At 40.1% G+C, this 20,952-nt stretch overlaps 1 protein-coding gene across 2 annotated transcripts; it reads right to left on the reverse strand.

Moving 5' to 3' along the window:
- Positions 1 to 12,857: 12,857 nt before the first annotated feature.
- On the reverse strand, positions 12,858 to 19,578 carry LOC137320538 (GTP-binding protein Di-Ras2). Of its 2 annotated transcripts, none has more exons than XM_067982222.1 (2): positions 19,373 to 19,578; positions 12,858 to 14,742 (listed from the first exon to the last, which is right to left on the reverse strand). In XM_067982222.1, exon 2 carries the CDS (start codon positions 14,715 to 14,717, stop codon positions 14,121 to 14,123), a length of 597 nt encoding a protein of 198 aa, XP_067838323.1. In that variant the 5' UTR covers positions 14,718 to 14,742; positions 19,373 to 19,578; the 3' UTR covers positions 12,858 to 14,120. The 2 variants fall into 2 exon arrangements, with proteins under 2 accessions (XP_067838323.1, XP_067838324.1); XM_067982223.1 differs by lacking the exon at positions 19,373 to 19,578 and adding an exon at positions 15,209 to 15,469.
- Between the last annotated feature and the right edge of the window lie 1,374 nt (positions 19,579 to 20,952).

Below are 20,952 nucleotides of genomic sequence, written 5' to 3' on the forward strand. Positions count from 1 at the left end.
TGTGACTAGATATTCGGCAGTAAAGCTAAACAAAGGATCCAAGAGAAACCAAGAGAATATTTACAGCAGGCCTGGAATTTGTAACAGCCATCTCCATTTGAGTCTTACGATATGAACACTGCAATGGGAAATTCTAAGAGGGAAAAAAGTACACCAATAGTCTGTAATTACATTTCAAGAATATTCTGTGAATCTCCTGTGACATTGCTTATGATTAGTCTGAGGTCTGGAGCATGGTTGTGAGGTTTAGTGTGGTCCCATTCAAAGTGGCAAGTGGGGGGCAGTAGGGCACAGAACTTTAAAATTTAAGAGCACTGTACCTCAAAAGAAGTAAAGGTTAGTGAAAGTTTTCCTTTGGGTAACTAGTATCTTTAAAACAAACTCAGATAATTTACCAGAGCAATAAAAAAAATCTTGGGCCAGAATTTGCTGTCAAAATAACGGTGAGGCTAAAGGCAATCACTGTTATTTATGTGCAAATTGTACAGCAACTTCAGGCAAGGGGCAGATGAACAGATATCCAAAAGTTGCTGTCCGAGATGCAGCGCTCCGCCATTAGCTTTGAGAAAACGGCATCTCGCTGGCTGTCTCACCATTGAAATGCATTGATTGGCATGAAGTTGCTGTATTTGTGCGGTAAATACAAACTAAACTCGCCAGAGAAAGTTAAGTCTTGTCCATTCCAGTCTAAGTACCCTTTTAACAATGTGATGAGTGTTAGTTACTGCCAACCAAACTCTTTGGCATTGAAAATTAACTATTACAAGTGTGGAATCTTATTCCTTCAGGTTTTAATTGTTTTTAGAGATTTTAAAAATGCTAAATTTTTCATTTTTGTTTTACTTTTCCTTTCTGTATCTTTTTTCTCTCTCTTAATCCAATCTTCCTTCCCCGCTCTTTATTTCTCCATCTGCACCTGATTTGACATCGAATTCACCCACTCCAATTTATATTTGCTTCTCAGTCCTTGCGCTGTTAATTTCACAATCCTTCAATCTGATTGGTTAAGGAGATATACAGTTGCTTGCCCTGTTCACTCAAGTCCGAGATGCCCTGTTTTCCTCGCTGCGACATTATCAGCTCTCACTTTCAGCAAGTTGCAATGCAAAAAAATTAAAAACCTAAGCATGCAAGGGCAAGTCTAACTAACGGCAGACGCCATTAGATGACCTGCTACAGCAAATTATGGTCCAGTGTTTGTTAAGCCCAATTACACACTTAGAGGGTGAATTTCTGCGGGGGTTATCTCCCTCTTCTGCCAAAGTTACGGTGGATGTGCAGGAGAATCCCTATGGAAATTCAACTCCTTGTTACACTAGTTTCCATTACATTTCCAAACAATGTCGATCAGTCCTCGGGCTTAACTGTTCCGGCGCAGGGACTAGTCCTTGCACCCAGTTCGTACTGGCAGGCCGCGCTTTGCAATTTTTACCCCATAGATTTTGAGTCATTTCACTGGTTCCCTTTCTCCTTCTGGTCGTTTGTTGGTAACTTTTCCTGCTGTTTGCTTTGATTGGTAGCTTTCTTGAATTTTTTATTTTTTGCTCATTCTTGATTGGTCATTTTTGACCTGCTCTCTGATTGGTAACATTTCTAGCTGCTTTCCAATCTCTTCAGCAATATTTCAGACATCACTGAGTTAACAATGATTTGTTATGATTTATTGCTTTTTATGAACATAATACATGAGTCGATCAATCAAGCATAATGAACACTGCATATGTGTCACTTTGCAAGTGTGATGAACAATTTTCGCATGTACTATGACTTTTAATTTTATAGATGCTATCACAATATATATTTCATAAATTCATCCTAACCTGCTGGTGGTACAGAATTCTAATGTACCCCCACTTTGATTCCCTGTATTACAATTATATAATTTTAAAATATATATTTATCTCTGTTAAAATAAAGTAAAGTAAATTTTAGTAAAGACACTGTTCCTGACACAGGATGCATATACAAGGTAAAATTTTAGAAAATCTGGTTTACAAATAAATAACAATCAACTTCAAAAACAGTTACATCACCAAGTATACAATATCTGAAGCACCGCTAATTAAAAGAATTGTATGTTTTTATTGGATTTTTGGTTCTTTTTCATGGCTAGTAAATACAAATTTCACTAAACAAGGCTACTTCAGTTTTGCCCGGGAAACCCAACTAGTACATAGTATGTATGTATGTACCTATAGGTACTGACTGACTGACTTGGGGGCAGGCATTAGTGCTGTGAATATAGTTGTACATGTTGCTGGCATGGACACAAATTAAATGAAGTCTCAGATCATGAAGTCAATAATTTTAGTGGTATCTTCCTGTTAATCTTACAGTGATTTTAAGCAGATTGATTTTACAACCCCTTCCGATTTACATGGAATTCATGCTATCCACACAGATAAACAGCCATAATAATAAGTAAAGTATGTGGAATATTTATGACTAATAACATATTGTACGTATGACCATTCTTGGCCACATCTTCAAAGCCTGGAGCACTATTTTTCTCTCAAAAGCCATTATTCTTTCTAGTTATACCTCAATTTGAGTTCCTTTACTGCCATTAGCATTTACATTGTGGGAAATAGTGAAAACTAGGCCACATTACCTATTTTGGTGAATCAGCTGCAACATTCCACTTTTGGAATTTACACCTCAGAAGACATATCATGCATTCATGGTCCACATAATATCTTAAAAATCACTGGATTCATACCGAGTCTGATTTTTTTTTCCTTTGCCTGTTACTGATTAATGGAAAATAAGTAGACCAGGCGGACTGGAAGGTGCAATCATACATCATGCTCTTGATAGAAAAGGAATATCAATCAAGAAAAAGGCCAGAAATGGCAGCTTCACCAGCATGATGAGTGTTATAAAGCTTATTGATTAATCGCACACAATAAGGCTGTATTAAACACACGGTGGCTGTGGGTAATCTTTTTTTTAATATTTCCAAAGTGAATTTTCATGATATGCTCTGTTGTCTACATTTGTCTTTTATTTTTCATAAAGCTTTTGTTTGGCAGTCATAATAAAAGATCTATAAGATTTAGTTAAAACTGCAAAGGACATCTCCACTACCTGAGATGCATCCTTAAGCTGCACAGTCTGCAGTACTCTCTCGTCTCCATTTTTATATCATTTTATATTTTTATTCCTCCCCTCCTTAGATCTTCATGTGTTATGCACCACCGCTAGCTGAGATGGTAGATGGACAGCCAGGGAGCCAATTCTCAGGCCTTTGCTGATACCACTGTTAACCCAGTTGCTGGAAGGGAGCACAAGCACAGCCAGGGAGAAAAGTAGGGCCTGATTCTCCCTCCTTGTGAAGAAGCACCTGGACTCTCTCAAAGTCTTCCCTAATGTCATGGCAAAGATAGGAACCACCTATAACAGGAATCATGGTCACAAACTCACCTCCTACCACTACTCAACATAAAACTTTATATTCCAATATGCTGTACCACTTTGAATGAAACCACATTAGATGAATGCTGGATAAGCATTTTACTAGATCACTATCCCCATGTATTCTTCCATATTTAACTTTGCTTTACTATTTTTAGTACCACTGTACTACTTTTACTACAGAAAGTAAGATCCTTCCTTTCCATGTGAATGACTCGATAAAGTTGAAGCATAAATATTCTGTAACACAATAGTTTTCAAACATTTTTGATTGTGGGATCCTTTGCAAAATAGTGTGCTATTAAATCAATGAATACAGAAAAAATATAGAACAAAGAATTCCTGAAATATGTAATGACAGCAGCTGGTATGCCTCAAACAGAAATCTGATATCCTTGGGGATCCATCAGGGTTCTGTCACATACCTGGACCCCACATACTGTGATGTTACATCACTATCACTCAGAATGGATGTCCTTGCACATCAGTTATCTGAACCTCACTGGTTACCAGTTTCAACCTACAGCTGATAAAAATGGATTCATTGAACAACACGTTTTATGAGTAATTTGCTGTTATTTCATCTTGGGGTTTAGATTAAACCACTGAGCTTTGCCTCTGTGGCCCATGACTACTTCCAGATTCTGCAATTAGATTACTGCCTCGTAAGCATTCTGGGTCATTTTTATTTTTCTGAAGAATTTGAAACCAACTCCCACTTCAACTATTTAAGCAAAGTTGGCAACTCGAATGTGGGTAGGCTGAGTAGACTGCAGCTGCAAGTTCCGACTCTTTCGTCCTGCACTCTTACGTCCCTAAGCAGCATGCGATACGTTACAACTTATTAAATTTGGGGCATTCTTGACATTGGTTCAAAGACTAACCAAAAAAGTACTGCCTTCCATCTACCTTAGGTTATTAACCTGGCCTATATACTTCACTAAAAACGCCTGCTATTCTCCAGCAGTTACCTGCAGCTGAACTGCAATGATCACCATTAAAAAGTGCACTTAAGTGAATCAGTCAGGGGACTTGAAGATTAAGCATTTCATGGCTGAAGGTACCAGATTCAACTGATAAATGAGATACATTCTAGAGATCTTAATGGGCTAAACAATATAGTTGTTCCTCAGTTTAACATATATTGTTATATTGAGTTACATGCCAAGTGAGCAGACTTATTGTAATTTCTTTCATATCAATAACATTTCACGATATCCAAGTTCTGTTGTGCATATGTGTGCATTTTTTAATCAATAATTTGATTGGTGATGTTAGTTTTTGGTGCTATGCCATACTTAAATTTTCATTATAGCAGCACTAAATGTGCTTAAAATGATGCAGTTTCAGCCTATTTCAACAGAATTGTTATAAGGAGTCAATATCCAAGAGATGGTCATATATTGATTTTGCTTTGTGATAGATGTAATATAGGCATGGCTGGCATGAGTCCACTTTTATTCCATTTTTTAAAATGTTCAGTGGTACAGGAAACTGCCTTTTTTTTACTGACAGAAAAAAACATTGTATTCTCAGCTCTTTTCTGTCAGTAGAAAATATACTTGTTGCAGGAGGTTGGTAAATCACATTCCATGCATGACTATATTTTAGAGTGTATGGGTGGAGCTCTGCTAGCCCTCCAATGCGCAATATAATTGGATGGCCCCTACCCACATCACTGCTCAAATGGTGCCAATAACATTTTGGCATCATCGGTACAATGGCAACACAGGCGCAACTGTTCATTTAATACCAAATTGTAGGTGGCTTTGCACTGTGGCCACTATGAACTAGACTGAGTCTGCCCAAACACATTTTATTTAGGAATCTTACAGTGACAAAGCAAGGATACTTTCATTCCATCAATCTAAAATGGATTATAATCCACATCGCAGTTGTAGATTGTTCTCACCTACTCCACCATCCAGTCACTTGCAGTTCTATATTTTAATAGTTGTTGTTCAATTTTAAAATTTATCTATGACTCACTTTTAGGAAACTTCTACTCATGAAACAGAAATGCACAAACAACATACCTGTCCACGATGTCTTGTACAATAATTTTGACCGTCTATCGATGATTATAAAAATGTTTTAGGATTATGCTACATAGAAGAATTGATTTAATAGCTCAACTCTGTCTCAGGGCCATACATACCAAGAAAGGCATAAAGTCAAACGAGGTAGGATTGAACTGTGTACAAAGCACAACATGTTCTGGAATATATTTATGCTGAACAAGATTGTAGGTGCTAAAGGAAGCAGTGTTCAGTTCTTTAATTTTATACGGTGAATTCCAAATGAGAACCTCTACCAAATTTGTGGAGGAACATAAGAACATAAGAAATAGAAGCAGGAGTAGGCCATATAGCCTCTCTAGCCTGCTCCACCATTCAATAAGATCATGACCTCAACTCCACTTTCCTGCCCTATCCCCATATCTCTTGATTCCCTTAGTGTCCAAAAATCGATTGATCTCAATCTTGAATATACTCAATGACTCAGCATCTGCAGCCCTCTGGGGTAGAGAATTCCAAAGATTCACGACCCTCTGAGTGAAGAAATGTTTCCTCATCTCAGTCCTAAATGGCCAACCCCTTATCCTGAGACTATGACCACTAGTTCTATACTCTTCAGCCAGGGGAAAGAGCCTCTCAGCATCTATCCTGTCAAGCCCTTTAAGAATTTTATACATTTCATTGAGACCACCTCTCATTCTTCTAAACATTACAGAATATAGGCCCATTCTACTCAATCTCTCCTCACAGGACAACCCTCTCATCCCAGGAATCAATCTAGTGAACCTTTGTTGCATCCCCTCTAAACCAAGTATATCCTTCCTTAGGTAAGGAGACCAAAACTGTACACAGTACTCTAGGTGTGGTCTCACCAGAGCCCTATATAATTGCAGCAAGACCTCCTTATTCTTATACTCCAACCCCCTTGCATTAAAGGCTAACATACCATTTGCCTTCCTAATTGCTTGCTGTACCTGCTTGTTAACTTTCTGTGATTCATGTACAAGGACACGCAAATCTCTCTGAATACTAAATAGGAAATTAAATAAGCAAGGAAAACAAAAATGAAAGTCAGTGGAATGGCTTACAATTACATGGAATTTGTATGAATTATGGGTTAATGTGTAAAATAGTACCTCAGTTGTAAGCAACTATATCTAAAGTCACAAAGTCTCCTAAAGGTATTGACTTCTTAACAGGATTCCATGGGGGCCAATTACCTTCTAGTACCTTGCTCAGGTAATTGTTACATTAACCTTGTCAATGATTGTTAGCAGGCTATCTGATTGAAGGACATTCATGCCTTATTCTGTCCTTACCTAATATCCACACAGATTGACTTACAGTCGAGGTTGCTGTACAGTGATAAGGAGTGGCAACCCTGGCCAATTTACTTTAAACCAGGGCAACCGGTTCTAATGCCCATACCGCTGTCCTGGATGAATCACAGCACAGACCAGTAATCAAACCTACAACTTTCACAACGCATGCTATTCAACTCTGACCAGTTCTATTCCACGGATGACACAGGATGACAGCAACCATCGAGTTCTGTACAGTATTTGATTGATCATCTATGTCTGCCCTTGTTCTTATAATATTCAACCCTGTTTTTAAACTGGTATTTATTCAGCTCTTTTATTCAAAGAAATTAATCAATATAACATTAAAAATAACTTGCATTTATATCATGCCCTTGGGACATCCCAAAATGCTTCATTATCAATGAATTACTTTTGAATTGTGATCAGTGTTATTCTGTAAGCAAACACATCATCCAATTTCCTGTGAAATGATTGGCCAATTTATCTTTTTCTTGGTGGTGTTGGTAGGGGGAGGAATGTTGGCCAGGAGAATTTGAATTGTGCGATGAGATATTTCACATTCACCTGAATAAGTAGGTGGGGCCTTGATTTAACATCTCATCTGAAATACAAACCTTCTACAATGCTGCATTCTCTCAGCACTGCACTGAAATGTCAGCCTAGATTATGTGCTCAAGTCCTAGAGTCCGGTTTCAACTCACAACTCCAAAGGTGACACTGCTACCACTGAGTCAAGCTAACACTTAACTGCTTTTATTAGGTGGCTTTTTTAAAAATTCATTCTCGAATGTGGGTGTCACTTTCATGCCTTTTGTTGCCCATCCCAAGTTGCCCTGAGAAGGTGGTGGTGGGTCTTCTCCTTTAACCACTATGGCAGTTTGATACAACTGAGTGGTTTGCTAGGTCACTTCAGAGGGCAGTTAAAAGTCAACCATGTTGGTGTGGGACAGGAGTCACATATAGGCCAGATGGGGTAAGGACGGCAGATTTTGTTCCCTAAAGGACATTACATCGAATGAAATAGCATTTTACAGCACAGAAACAGGCCATTTGGCTCAATAGGTCTATGCTGGTGTTTATGCTCCATACGGCCCTCCTCCCATCTTACTTCATCTCACCCTATCAACATATCCTTCTCTTCCTTTTTCCCTCATGTACTTATCTAGCTTCCCCTTAAATGCATCTATGCGACTTGCCTAAACCACTCCATGTGGTAGTGAATTCCACATTCTCACCACTCTCTGAGTAAAGAAGTTACTCCTGAATTTCTTGTTGGAATTATTAGTGACTCTTATATTTATGGCCCTTGGCTTTGGACACCCCACAAGTTGAAACATCAAACCCCTTCATAATTTTAAAGACCTCTATCAGGTCACCTCTCAGTCTTCTCTTTTCTAGAATCATAGAAACATAGAAAATAGGAGCAGGAGTAGGCCATTCAGCCCTTCGAGCCTGCTCCGCCATTCAATATGATCATGGCTGATCCTCTACCTCAGTACCATCATCCCACTCTCTCCCCATACCCCTTGATGCCTTCTGTTTCTAGAAATCTATCTATCTCCTTCTTAAATATATTCAGTGACTTGGCCTCCACAGCCTCCTGTGGTAGAGAATTCCACAGGTTCACCACACTCTGAGTGAAGAAATTTCTCCTCATCTCAGTCCTAAATGTCCTACCCCTTATCCTGAGACTGTGACCCCTCATTCTAGACCCCCCCCCCAGCCAGAGGAAACATCCTCCCTGCATCCAGTCTGTCTAGCCCTGTCAGAATTTTATACGTTTCAATGAGATCCCCTCTCATTCTTCTAAACTCGAGTGAATACAGGCCTTGTCGACCCAATCTCTCCTCATACGACAGTCCTGCCATCCCAGGAATCAGTCTGGTAAACCTTTGCTGCACTCCCTCTATCGCAAATATATCCTTCCTTAGGTAAGGAGACCAAAACTGCACACAATGCTCCAAGTGTAGTCTCACCAAGGCCCTGTATAACTGCAGTAAGACATCCTTGCTCCTGTACTCAAATCCTCTTGCAATGAAGGCTAACATACCATTTGCCTTCCTAACTGCTTGCTGCACCTGCATGTTTACTATCAGTGACTGGTGTACAAGGATACCCAGGTACATCAACATTTCACAATCTATCACTAATAATACTCTGCCTTTCTGTTTTTCCTTCCGAAGTGGATAATTTCACATTTATCCACATTATACTGCATCTGCCATGTATTTGCCCACTCACTCAACTTGTCTAAATCACCTTGAAGCCTCTTTGCATCCTCCTCACAACTCACCATTCCACCTAGTTTTGTGTTGTCAGCAAACTTGGAAATATTACATTTGGTTCCCTCTTCCAAATCATTGATTTTATTGTGAATAGCTGGGGCCCAAGCACTGATCCCTGTGGTACCCCACTAGTCACCGCCTGCCACCCCGAAAAAGACCCATTTATTCCTACTCTCTGTTTCCTGTCTATTAACCAATTTTCAATCCATGCCAGTATATTACCCCCAATCCCATGTGCTTTAATTTTGCACACTAACCTCTTATGTGGGACATTATCAAAGGCCTTCTGAAAATCCAAATACACCACATCCACTGATTCTCCCTTATCTATTCTGCCAGTTACATCCACAAAAAACTCCAGTAGGTTTGTCAAACACAATTTCCCTTTCATAAATCCATGTTGACTTTGTTTAATCCTGTTGATATTTTCTAAGTGTTCTGTTATCACATCCTTTATAATAGACTCTAGCATTTTCCCTACTACTGATGTTAGGCTAACCAGTCTGTAGTTCCCTGTTTTCTCTCTCCCTCCTTTTTTAAATAGTGGGGTTACATTTGCCACCCTCCAATCTGCAGGAACTGTTCCATAATCTATAGAATTTTGGAAGATAACAACCAATGCATCCATTATTTCCATGGCTACCTCTTTTAGTACTCTGGGATGCAGATTATCAGGCCCTGGGGATTTGTCAGCTTTCAGTCCCATTAATTTCTCCAGCACAATTTTTTTACTAATACTAATTTCCTTTAATTCCTCCTTCTCACTAGTCCCTAAGTTCCCTAGCATTTCTGGGAAGTTATTTGTGTCCTCTTCCATGAAGACAGAACCAAAGTATTTGTTTAATTGCTCTGCCATTTCCTTGTTCCCCAATATAAATCCTCCTGTTTCTGACTGTAAGGGACCTACATTTGTCTTTACTAATCTTTTTCTTTTTACATACTTGTAGAAGCTTTTACACTCTGCTATTATGTTCCTTGCAAGTTTACTCTCATACTCTATTTTTCCCCTCTTAATCAATTTCTTGGTCCTTTTTTGCTGAATTCTGAGAAAAGAGCCCAACCTGATCAGTCTTTCCTGATAGTTGTATCCTCTCAGTTCTAGTATAATGCGTGTAAATCTTTTTTGCACTTTCTCCAATGCTTCTGTTTCCTTTTTGTAATATGGAGACCAGAACTGTGCACGATACTCTAAGTGTGGTCTAACCAAATATATAAGTTTAACATAACCTCCCTGCTTTTGAATTCTATTCCTCTAGAAAAGAACTCCATTGCTTTGTTTGCATTTTTTATGTGTTTGTTAATCTGTGTTGCCACTGTTAATGATTTGTGAATCTGTACCCCTAGATCCCTTTGCACCTCTACCCCATATAGATTCTTATTTTCCAAGGATTAGGTGGCCTCCTTATTCCTCCGACCAAAATACACCACCTCACACTTTTCTACATTGAAATTCATTTGCTAATTACATGCCCATTCTGCAAGTTGTTAATGTCATCTTGTATTTTGTCGCAGACTTCCTCGGTGTTAACTATACTCCCCCAATTTGGTGTCATCCGCAAATTTTAATATTGTACCACCGATTCCCAAGTCCAAATCATTTATGTAAATGATGAACAAAAGTGGTCCCAGCACCGATCCCTGTGGAACACCACTTCCCTCCTTCTGCCAGTCTGAGTAACTGCCTTTAACCCCACTCTCTGTTTTCTGTTTTGTAGCCAGTTTACTATCCACACTGGTATTTGTCCCCCGACTCCACATGCTCTGACCTTAGACATGAATCTACTGTGCGGTAACTTATTGAAGGCCTTTTGAAAGTCCATGCATATTACATCTACAACACTACCATTGTCTGCTGTTTCCGATACTTCTTCAAAGAATTTAATAAGGTTGGTCAAGCATGACTTTCCCTTTTGAAATCCGTGCTGACAATTTTTATTATATTTTCAGTTTCTAGATATTTTTCTATTTCATCTTTGAGTAAAGATTCCAATATCTTCCCTACCACCGAATTAAGCTAACTGGTCTATAGTTCCCTGGATTTGTTCTATCTCCCCTTTTGAATGTAGGAATAACATTAGCTGTGTGCCAGTCCTCTGGCACTGTTCCCTTTTCTACTGAATTTTTATATATATATATTCTGGTGCCTCTGCTATCTCTTCCTTAGCTTCTTTCCGTATGTACAGATGCAATCCATCCGGACCCGGGGTCTTATCCTCTCTCAGTTTGTCTAGTTTACCAATCACCTCCCTCCTCTCTATCTTAAAAGTCTTGCTATCCTTTTTGTGTTTCTATGTTTTGTGTTTCCTGTGCTAATGTATATTATCTTCCATTTATCCACATCAAAATACATCTGTCATTCCTTAAACCATCAGCTTGATTTATCTGCACGTTATCAGTCTCAGATGTGTTAGTCAATAGGTCGCATAGCTTGACATCATCAATAAATTTTATTTTGCTTGAAGCACGGTCTTCTATATCAGGCGGGGCTTTCCCTAGTTATCATCATTGCTTCTAAAGCCATGTTGATTATTCCTTGCAACCCCCGAGCTCTTTAGTTGAGCACTGATAACATTTGAAAATGGTCGAGTATTTTCATACTTTGAAAGTTAGAATAACAGATCAATGACCTATCCAGCTTTTGCCATACATTTGCTACACCCTGGTACAGTCCATGTATGTATACATCCTTGCCTATTTCCTTATTAATTAATTTCTTTCAAGACTAAGGGTGAAACTCACTTTTTCCAGGTGCCCTGTGAACATCAAATTCTAAACGTTCTTTCCCAACGCAATTCTATACTGCCTTTTATGAATGGCATAGACTCCCAAGCTTGACTGGATCTGGAATTCCACCACAGTCTCCATTTAATGCATTTGTGTCAATCCTGATCTTGCTACAATCTTCTGGGAATGTTAAAAATTAGATCATTTTAAGTAATAATTGCCTAGCAGCATCATTTTTAACATTCCAAACCCGTTAACAAATAAGCCCTAGACAACTCTGTTGGATACAATTATTTCACCATTAATGAATAACACAAAGAGGACTGAGGATTACATGGGACGAGGAAGAGAGTATAAAGACGGGGAGAGGGAGTTGGAGTCCATGATTTGAGGTGGTCGCGCACAGATTATGGAAGGAGAGTTTGGTGAGCTAAGTGGCTATTTTTGATTCCAGTCTTCTTATGTTCTCACCTTAATTGTGAACATGCTAAGCCTGTGAAAACAACACACAAAACAATTCATTGAAAAACTAACTTCTGTTTAGTAGATTTGATTAACTGTTGTTCTAAGTAGTGGGTTTTCGCAAAAGTCTGAGAGGGGTCAAAATGAAAGCATAATACAGCGAACAATATATTTCTCAGGTTTCAGTCCGCGTACAATATCTAACTGCAATAGCGGGTATGTTTGTTTACAGACTTTAAACAGAGAAAAACATATCCGATTAAACCAACCCAAACCTCCCGAGACCACATGCATGCAAATTTCACTGATCGGCCATATGAGACCGAAGTGCCAGATCTATATGATGCATTAGTGGATCTGCGTTCAACTGAAAAGGCGACAGTTGGATTCCAGCTCTTACAAAATAAACCGATTGAAAATGTTGGTAGCAATAATGCAAACTATCAGATCTCCTTCTATTGTTGTCCCAGATTAGTGCACATTTGCCCATTCCACATCCTTTAGATAGACATAGATTTAGAATTACAGAAAGTAATTTATTGCACTTTTGTTGTTTGACAACGTTGATATGGAGATTGTGCCATCGTCAGTATTAAAGGGATTCTTTAAAAAAAATACACACACGCAACTCTGATAAACGCAACTATTTTATTGTCGATTTGAAATATACAGCGTAGGACTGTAAAATATAGAAACTTGTGGGCACAGATGACTTATGTACAGGCATTTAAATAACAATAATGAAATATACTTCGATGCTTCTGAACAGAATAAATACAATTGCTTTGCTTCTATACCATAGCAAGTTGTTCCAGGAAAAAAAAACCGTACATTTCAGTATGGAGCATTTGGAATAAGTCTGTACAAATCAACTAACTATTCAATCGGATCAATGTTTTACTTAAATATGTTTAAACTGCTATGAGCTTTTTTCCAACTAATATCGAAATATATTAGATCGAATTCTTTGCTGCCTTTTGCTTTTTAACTTGAAAGTTTCCCCCGTGTCATAAATCCTTTCTCGTGTATTGAGTGCACAAAACATAGTTTACAGAGATGTACAAACTTTTCCTTTATAGATATGAAAGAAAGCATCTTGCAGTTTAAAAACCACGTTGCTGTTTATTTATTTTTATTGATCGACTGATGTTATGTTAAATGAGCGGGGATGTACAAGATCACTGTGCTATTTCAGTAACTTTACAGTTTAATTGTTTTCCCCACAAACCCGTCCCTCGCCCTTAATAAAAATTGAGAAAAACTGATGCTGTAATGAGAAACTCACCAGGATTGAACCGCCTGCATTGTCGGCACTGAATTCAGAATTTTTTTTTATTTAAAACCTCATGCAAGGTTAATGTATTTATTATATAAATAGCTTAAATCAATAGTCCGTTACTGTAACTTTGTTCAACTATATTGATTGAAACTATTTGTCCATCGATTTTTTAAAAATCTGCCTTATGTACCTTATTTTGGAATATCTGCTAGCATTAATAAGGCGCTACTTGTTGTGAATACGTCCCTATGTTTTAATAAATAAAAAATAATCGTGACTGAACACGTCAAAATGAGTGTGCTTTTATTAGTTGCTAAGTACTGGAATATAAATATCCATGTTGCATTCAGATCCTTTAAAGAAGGAATTTAGCTGTTTAATTATTACGAATACACACCTCCTCCATTATAGCAACCTAATAGTTCTGTAATGGGACTCTTTTTAAACTTAATTTTGGTTTAATGGAAAAAAACGCTTCATCTGAGGGATAAACCCACGTGGTCGGCCGCCTGGTCAGTTTCACCCGCGCTCGCCTTTCTGTGCTCAATCTGATCGGTCGTTATTTATTTATCCGGGAAGGTGTTTATTTTGTTGCGATTGGGTTGGCGACAGTTCACATAACGACACACTTCCCCTTGAGTTTCTCTGTCCTCTTTTGCTGCTTGGATTTCTTGCCGTCGATCTGCAGGCTGACGGCCCTGCGCTTCTCCAGATTCAGCAGTTCCTGGAAGAGCTCCTTCACGTTGTGGTTGGTCTTGGCCGAGGTCTCCATGAAGCCGCACTTCCACCGCTTGGCTTGGGACTCGCCGTCGCTGGCCTGCACCTCCCTCAGGGTGTCGTCGCACTTGTTGCCCACCAGCATGATGGGGATGCTCTCTACGTCCCCCTTGATCTGACACACTTGCTCGTAGATGGGCTTCAGCTCTTCCAGGGACTGCTTGCTCGTGATGGAGTAAACGAGGATGAAAGCGTGCCCTTTGGAGATGGAGAGACGCTGCATGGCCGGGAATTGGTGGCTCCCCGTGGTGTCCGTGATCTGTAAAGTGCAGATGCTCTTGTCGCAGCTGATTACCTGGCGGTATGTGTCTTCGATCGTGGGGATGTAGCTCTCCCGAAAGGTCCCTTTGACAAACCTCAGTACCAGCGAGCTCTTGCCCACGCCCCCCGCTCCAAACACCACAACCCTGTAATCGTTGCTCTGTTCCGGCATCTTGCAGGCTGGCTCAGACAATTACCTAGAGTCAAAGGGAAAGAAAATATTACACATGCTCAGGTCATTTCAACATCACACTTGCACAAGTACGGAGTCTTCTTAAAAAATGCAGTGCAATTTTATCCAACGTCAAGATTCATAGCCACAACAAGATAAAAGCTAGTGTAACGGATTTGCCGACTGCACAGTTACATTGTCCTATTCTGACAGAGCACACCTGCAGAAGGGTAAAGAGAAAAGCTATACCAGCACAGGACCGACTGGTCGGAGCAGATGGGCTCTGAATAATAACCAAGTGCCTTGCAAACGGTGCATGTTCTCAGTTGTCCGTCATAGTGTCCAAGCCACGGATCACCGTAAATAGAAACCGCCGCAGATTGTGCGCCGCCCTGTTGCCCTTGTCAAAAGACCCCCTCAACATACACGCACCCACAGCTCCCAATGATACAGCCTCTGCATACTGCACGCTATTTTTTTAAAACAATTACCGTACGAAACAACAACATGGACTATAATGTGCCGATCGCTTGTGTCCAGCCGCGCTGCGTTCAATCTTGAGAGCTCATCGTGGCTGAAGGTTGGACAGGATCGATTGTGAAGGAGCCGGCTTTCTGCTCACTAAAAGGGCTGGAGGGAGTTTCTGTCTGATATTTAAAGGCACAAGAGATGCGCTCTATGCAGGGATGTTGTTACGTATCTGGTTTGCTTAGAGAGCTCGGCGTGATCAGGGAGACGGGGATCTGACTATCGTCATCAGTAATTTTCACTGCTACGTCTTCCTGCTGGTCGTCAGAAATGCTGCAACAAGGGTCCTGGATCTGTTCAGTCTGAGCCAGTGCTGCTAATAAATCTTCCACGAATAGGAGCAACACAGAAAAAAAAAGGCGATGGAGCGCAGCACGTATCAAATTCGCACCGTCAGCACTAAAAATAAACTCTTTTCGATCCAACACTTAATGGTACGCGATACCAGACAGTTTGGCCAACACAAATCACTGCCTTTGTCTTATTGGCCATATTTTGCGAATAATAAAGCTGTAACTCAAATTAAGCAATGGGAGGGGGCAGACTGCGTATACCGGTAATCTGAAATAAAAATAGAAAATGCTAGGAATAGCCAGTCAACATCTGGATAAGAAACGACAGGTTAAGGTTTCCGGTTGAAACGTCTGCTCCCCAATCGCTAACCTAACCCTTTAGGTGATGACATACCTGCTGTTCATTTTCAGGATTCTGCGTTTTCACATTGACTGAGGTTTCTTTACTACTTTCTCTAACCAAATGTCTGGCGATAGTGCAGGTTTTACATCAATTCCCAGTTACCTTTTTGCCTGTCAGCGCTAACAAGGTTTTATATTTACTGTATTTTAATAACCTATAGTTCATCCATTTCCACAGGTCATCATCGCCACCAATCACCGAGCGTCACTGCAGCTCCCTATGGCCGGGCCTATGAAGAACAGCTGTTTAAACTGTGTAACAGTCTGAAAAATAACATTGCTACTTGGAACAGTAAAATGCCGCATGTTTGGCATGTTCAATGTTGCATCTAAGCTCACGCTTCCGTAATACTTCAATATCCTGCAAATAACCCTGTCTAATTAAGAAGCTCTACTTTTTTGTCCGGTCTTTTTCAGTCAATTCCATCCTTTTTTGGGATCCATTAATGACCGGCCCAAACCTATATTAAATATTCGACCACTTTAAACAAGCCCGCATGGGGACCATTTTATGATCTATTTTAAATAAGCAATTAAGCCAAAGAATATGATTTGCCACTGAAATCACATGGTTTTCTTTCTACTCATAGTAAGGATAATAATATACTGGGCCATTTGTTGTCGTGCAAGGTTACCGAAATTGCTTTGACCAGCCAACAATTTGGATACTTAAGCACTATCTAAAAATGTTAATAGGAACAGTTATAAGCAGGGCCTAATAATCACCAGCTACATCTCAGATAGAAACCAGAACCATGATCAGTTGGGCTCCTGATTACTAAAGATACGTTATTACTCTCTAGCCCGGCACATTTCATCTGGTATTTGATTACTTTTCAAATACAAAACCAAAGAGCAAATGAACAACATCTGCATCTAAGACACTCACAGAGCACACAGTGGGGTTTCAGAGCAGTGGTTTCTTTTGTTTCGAACCGTAGACTCTTGTATTCAGTACGTTTATCGGTCAGATATTTCAGAAGACCAAAATGAAGACAGTGCAAGACAAAAGAAAGTAAAGGAACGACAGATTTAGAAATTCAAATACAATCTTTACATCTTTACGTGTATGGTATATAATGTGCATAAATCTAATCGCTGTCTCGATAATTAGTTGGTCTTTTGGGAGAATTGGTCTAAACTACACTCCCCTCCCCCAAATATTGCTAGAGAAACATGAACCCCATATTGCCCTCAGACGGTCAGTTTATATACAGTACATAGATCTATAGACAGGTTATAGAGACCCTACATTTGTATTTGCATTTCGATGTGTCGTGCGGACAAACATCGCTTATTTGTCTATATTAGGTGTGTATTATTCAAAAACAGTGCCAGATATTCACGATCCACTAGTTCAGCGTTTAAAGTCATTTTCCATCACCGTTCTGAATACATTTGTTGTCACATTGATACTGCCACAAAGGACTGGGACTCAACGCAGGGCTGATATCCCCCAGCAACTTGGTAACCCTGGTCTTCCCCAAGTCATATCAGGAACAAGCAACTAATCAGCCTTTTGAAATCACGAATAATAAAATATGATATAAATAATTCAACCTTGTCAGAAATATTGAGAGATCAAACGGGGGATATTTAAATATTTATTTCTATCTGATCTTAGGATAACTACGCTATTCATTGTTACTCATTTATCTAACATTTTAGAGAAAATTCAGCCGTCTGTTGGTGAAGGAAGGCAGACTAAAAGTTGCATTCCCTTTGGGTTCCAGTTAGTTATGGGCGGGGGGAGACATCTAGCACTAGAACCCGAAACCATGCAAAAAGGCATTTGTTGCCCATATTCCAAGGGCGAGTAGCCTGAGTCTGACTTGAGGCCAGAGAGAAGCGGAGAGTTGCTCACAATGAGCATCACGGTCATGGCTCGCCCGTACCTTCCTCTGATGGGATGTGAAGGGTCCCCGCCTGGGAAGTAGAGACCGCGCTGTGAAGTTAGCTGGGGTTTTGTAACACTATTGGAAGTGACATTTTATGCTCTGAGCGCAATAATGCAAGTTTTAAAATGAGACTTAATTCCAGCTGAGGTACTGCGGAATTCATGAAATCAACTACCCAGTATGCAGGTAACCCAAAGTTGCGAGTAAATGGAGTATTTTGAAGGTTGAAAATTCTGCCAATGGCTCGGCTCTCGGTTTTAATTGATCTCCGACAAGATATGACACTGACAATATGGACAAAGCGATATTCCTTTTTTTAAAAAAAATGAGATTGGCTGTTTACAGGTCGGTGATAAATCTCAGACACATAACACTGAGATGGACGTACAGATAGCTAGCTGGTTGTTTATTAATCAATGACATTGATTTTTTTCTAACGATCTAAACGGGATGGGACAGAAGTTGGAGCCCGTGTCGCCCTTCCGTGCATTCGCCAGTTTACTTCTCAGTTAGTCTTTAGCCCTTTCTCTTTAATTACTTACCCATTTCTTTCCTCTCCTCCCAGCACAGACAGAAAGGAGCAGCACCGTTAATATCACAGGAAAACCCAAGAGAGGAATGTTTTTTGTACACTGTTGAGTTTAGCTGATGCAGTGACCAGGCCATAATCTCCAAACATGCAATATATGTGTGTGTCACAGGATTTTCTTAACCCGGTATGATATTAGTAATGGTTCCAGTGCTGGACCATACCAGGAGTTTCCAATCAATGGCCCGAGTCCACTCTATGTTTGATTTATGCTGGATATTTAGATCTATCACTTCTCTCGAAAGTGAGATAAGAATTATAAAACGACAGAAATTAACATAGGAGGAGGCCATTCGGTTCGACAGGTCTACTCCGGCTCTTTGTTAGAACAATCTTTATTTGCAATGCAGCTTTTAAGGGGCGAATTATTGTCATATTGGGACAAAATGATCAATTCCATCATTCAACGTTTCAAAGCTTTTGGCATATGTTTCCTGTCACCAAAACCCAGTATTAAAAATCTAGTATTGTATACACTTATTTGTTAAAAGGTGAAATTCAAATGTTACACACGGAACCATGTTTGCAAACAATCGGATTATTTTGGCGTCAGTTGAAATGTTTCTTTCTGTTAGAGTAAAATAATGATATATTTGATTTATTTTAAAACGAAGGTCCCATCACCCGTCTCTTTAAAATTAAACCAAGGGCACCGCCATTCCAGAGACCCAGGAAATGCTGGGATCCACTTCAGAGATCGGTTCCTTCACCTCCAGGATTATACAATAAAGGCGTAGCCACCGGGTGCGCTGAGGCGGGAGATGCGACCGTCCTTTCACCGAAAGTAATTCATCTCGAATTTATTTTAAATAAAAATCCAAAATTGCGAATCAGTTAATTGTTAAAGGCAAGTTCGATATTATGCTCATATACAATTGAATCATTCATCAGTGTTCATGAGCTCGCTATTCATTTACCAAGCATAGAAACTGACGAACACTTTACCTTCTGAAGGGATCCTCTTATTAAACTGGAAAGGATGATTGGAAGGTCCACATGCCTCCGCGATGAAAAGCTCAGGTCCAGTTTTTCACGTGGATTGGGCTCAGCAATGGTGAAGGAAACCGCGTCAGTCTCTAGCGCACTGTGCGATGAGAAGGGAATGAACTGGCTGTGCTCTGCGGAGGGAATGAACCGGTGCTCTGCTCTCGGCTCAGGATCCCTGATTAGATCACCTCCTGTTTTTGCTGTCGACAGATGGCACGTGATTCCTTTCACAATAAGAGTCGTCTGTACTCTCATCCCATCTTCATCCCCAGCAGAACTGTACTTTCTGCTATGTGAGCAATGGAGATCTTCTGATAAAACCTGGTTGCAAGTCTAGAGAGGTTGGAATGCCGATATTGATCCTGGCAACAGCTTGATAATTAAAAAATAAACATTTTCCAACAATCTTCTCCCCTCCTGAAGAGGCTGACTCATGCTTGGGTACAGGGTGTGCGGGCAGTCCTTGCCCGAGTCGCCAGTCTTCAAATATGAGCCTTCTTAGTGCCTTTTAGAGGGCATCTCAGCCGAGCCCAACTCTGTTCGCACTTACCCATACACGTTTTCCAGCAGGGGATCACACTGAGTTAGTGCTCGGGAGAGGGAAACTTTGCAGTTTTTCTTCATGGCTAATGCATGACTCTGAGTCCTTCTCTAGTAAAACTACAATGCACATGTTCTAATTTAATACGACAAAGCCCCAAAGCACCAGCCATAATTGTGATAATTTTCACAACAACAATAAAAATTCAGGGGTTTAAGTGATGATTACATAGAAACATAGAAAATAGGAGCAAAAGTAGGCCATTTGGCCCTTCGGGCCTGCTCTGCCATTCAAAATGATCATCGTTGATCGTCTAACTCAGTACCCTGTTCCGGCTTTTTCTCCATATCCCTTGATCCCTTTAGCATTAAGAAATATATCTATCTCCTTCTTGAATACATCTAATGACTTGGCCTCCACTGCCTTGTGTGGTAGGTAATTCCACAGGTTCACCACCCTCTGAGTGAAGAAATTTCTCCTCACCTCGGTTCTAAATGGCATATCCCGTATCCTGAGACTGTGACCCCTGGTTCTGGACTCCCCAGCCATCGGGAACATCCTGCCTGCATCTAGTCTGTCTAGTCCTTTTAGAATTTTATATGTTTCGATGAGATCACCTCTCATTCTTCTAAAATCTAGTGAATATAGGCCTAGTCAACCCAATCTCTCCTCATACGTCAGTCCTGCCATCCCATGAATCAGTCTGGTAAACCTTTGTTGTACTCCCTCCATGGCAAGGACATCCTTCCTCAGATAAGGAAACCAAAACTGCACACAATACTCCAGATGTGGTCTCACCAAGGCCCTGTATAACTGTAGTAAGACATCCCTGCTCCTGTATACAAATCCTCTTGCAATGAAGGCCAACATACCATTCGCCTTCCTAACTGCTTGCTGCACCTGAATGCTCGCTTTCAGCGACTGGTGTACAAGGACACCCAGGTCTCGTTGTACCTCCCCTTTTCCCAATCTGTCACCATTCAGATAATAATCTGCC

The sequence above is a fragment of the Heptranchias perlo genome, chromosome 4 (genome assembly GCF_035084215.1).
Source record: "Heptranchias perlo isolate sHepPer1 chromosome 4, sHepPer1.hap1, whole genome shotgun sequence".
In the NCBI taxonomy this organism is placed as follows: Eukaryota; Metazoa; Chordata; class Chondrichthyes; order Hexanchiformes; family Hexanchidae; genus Heptranchias; species Heptranchias perlo.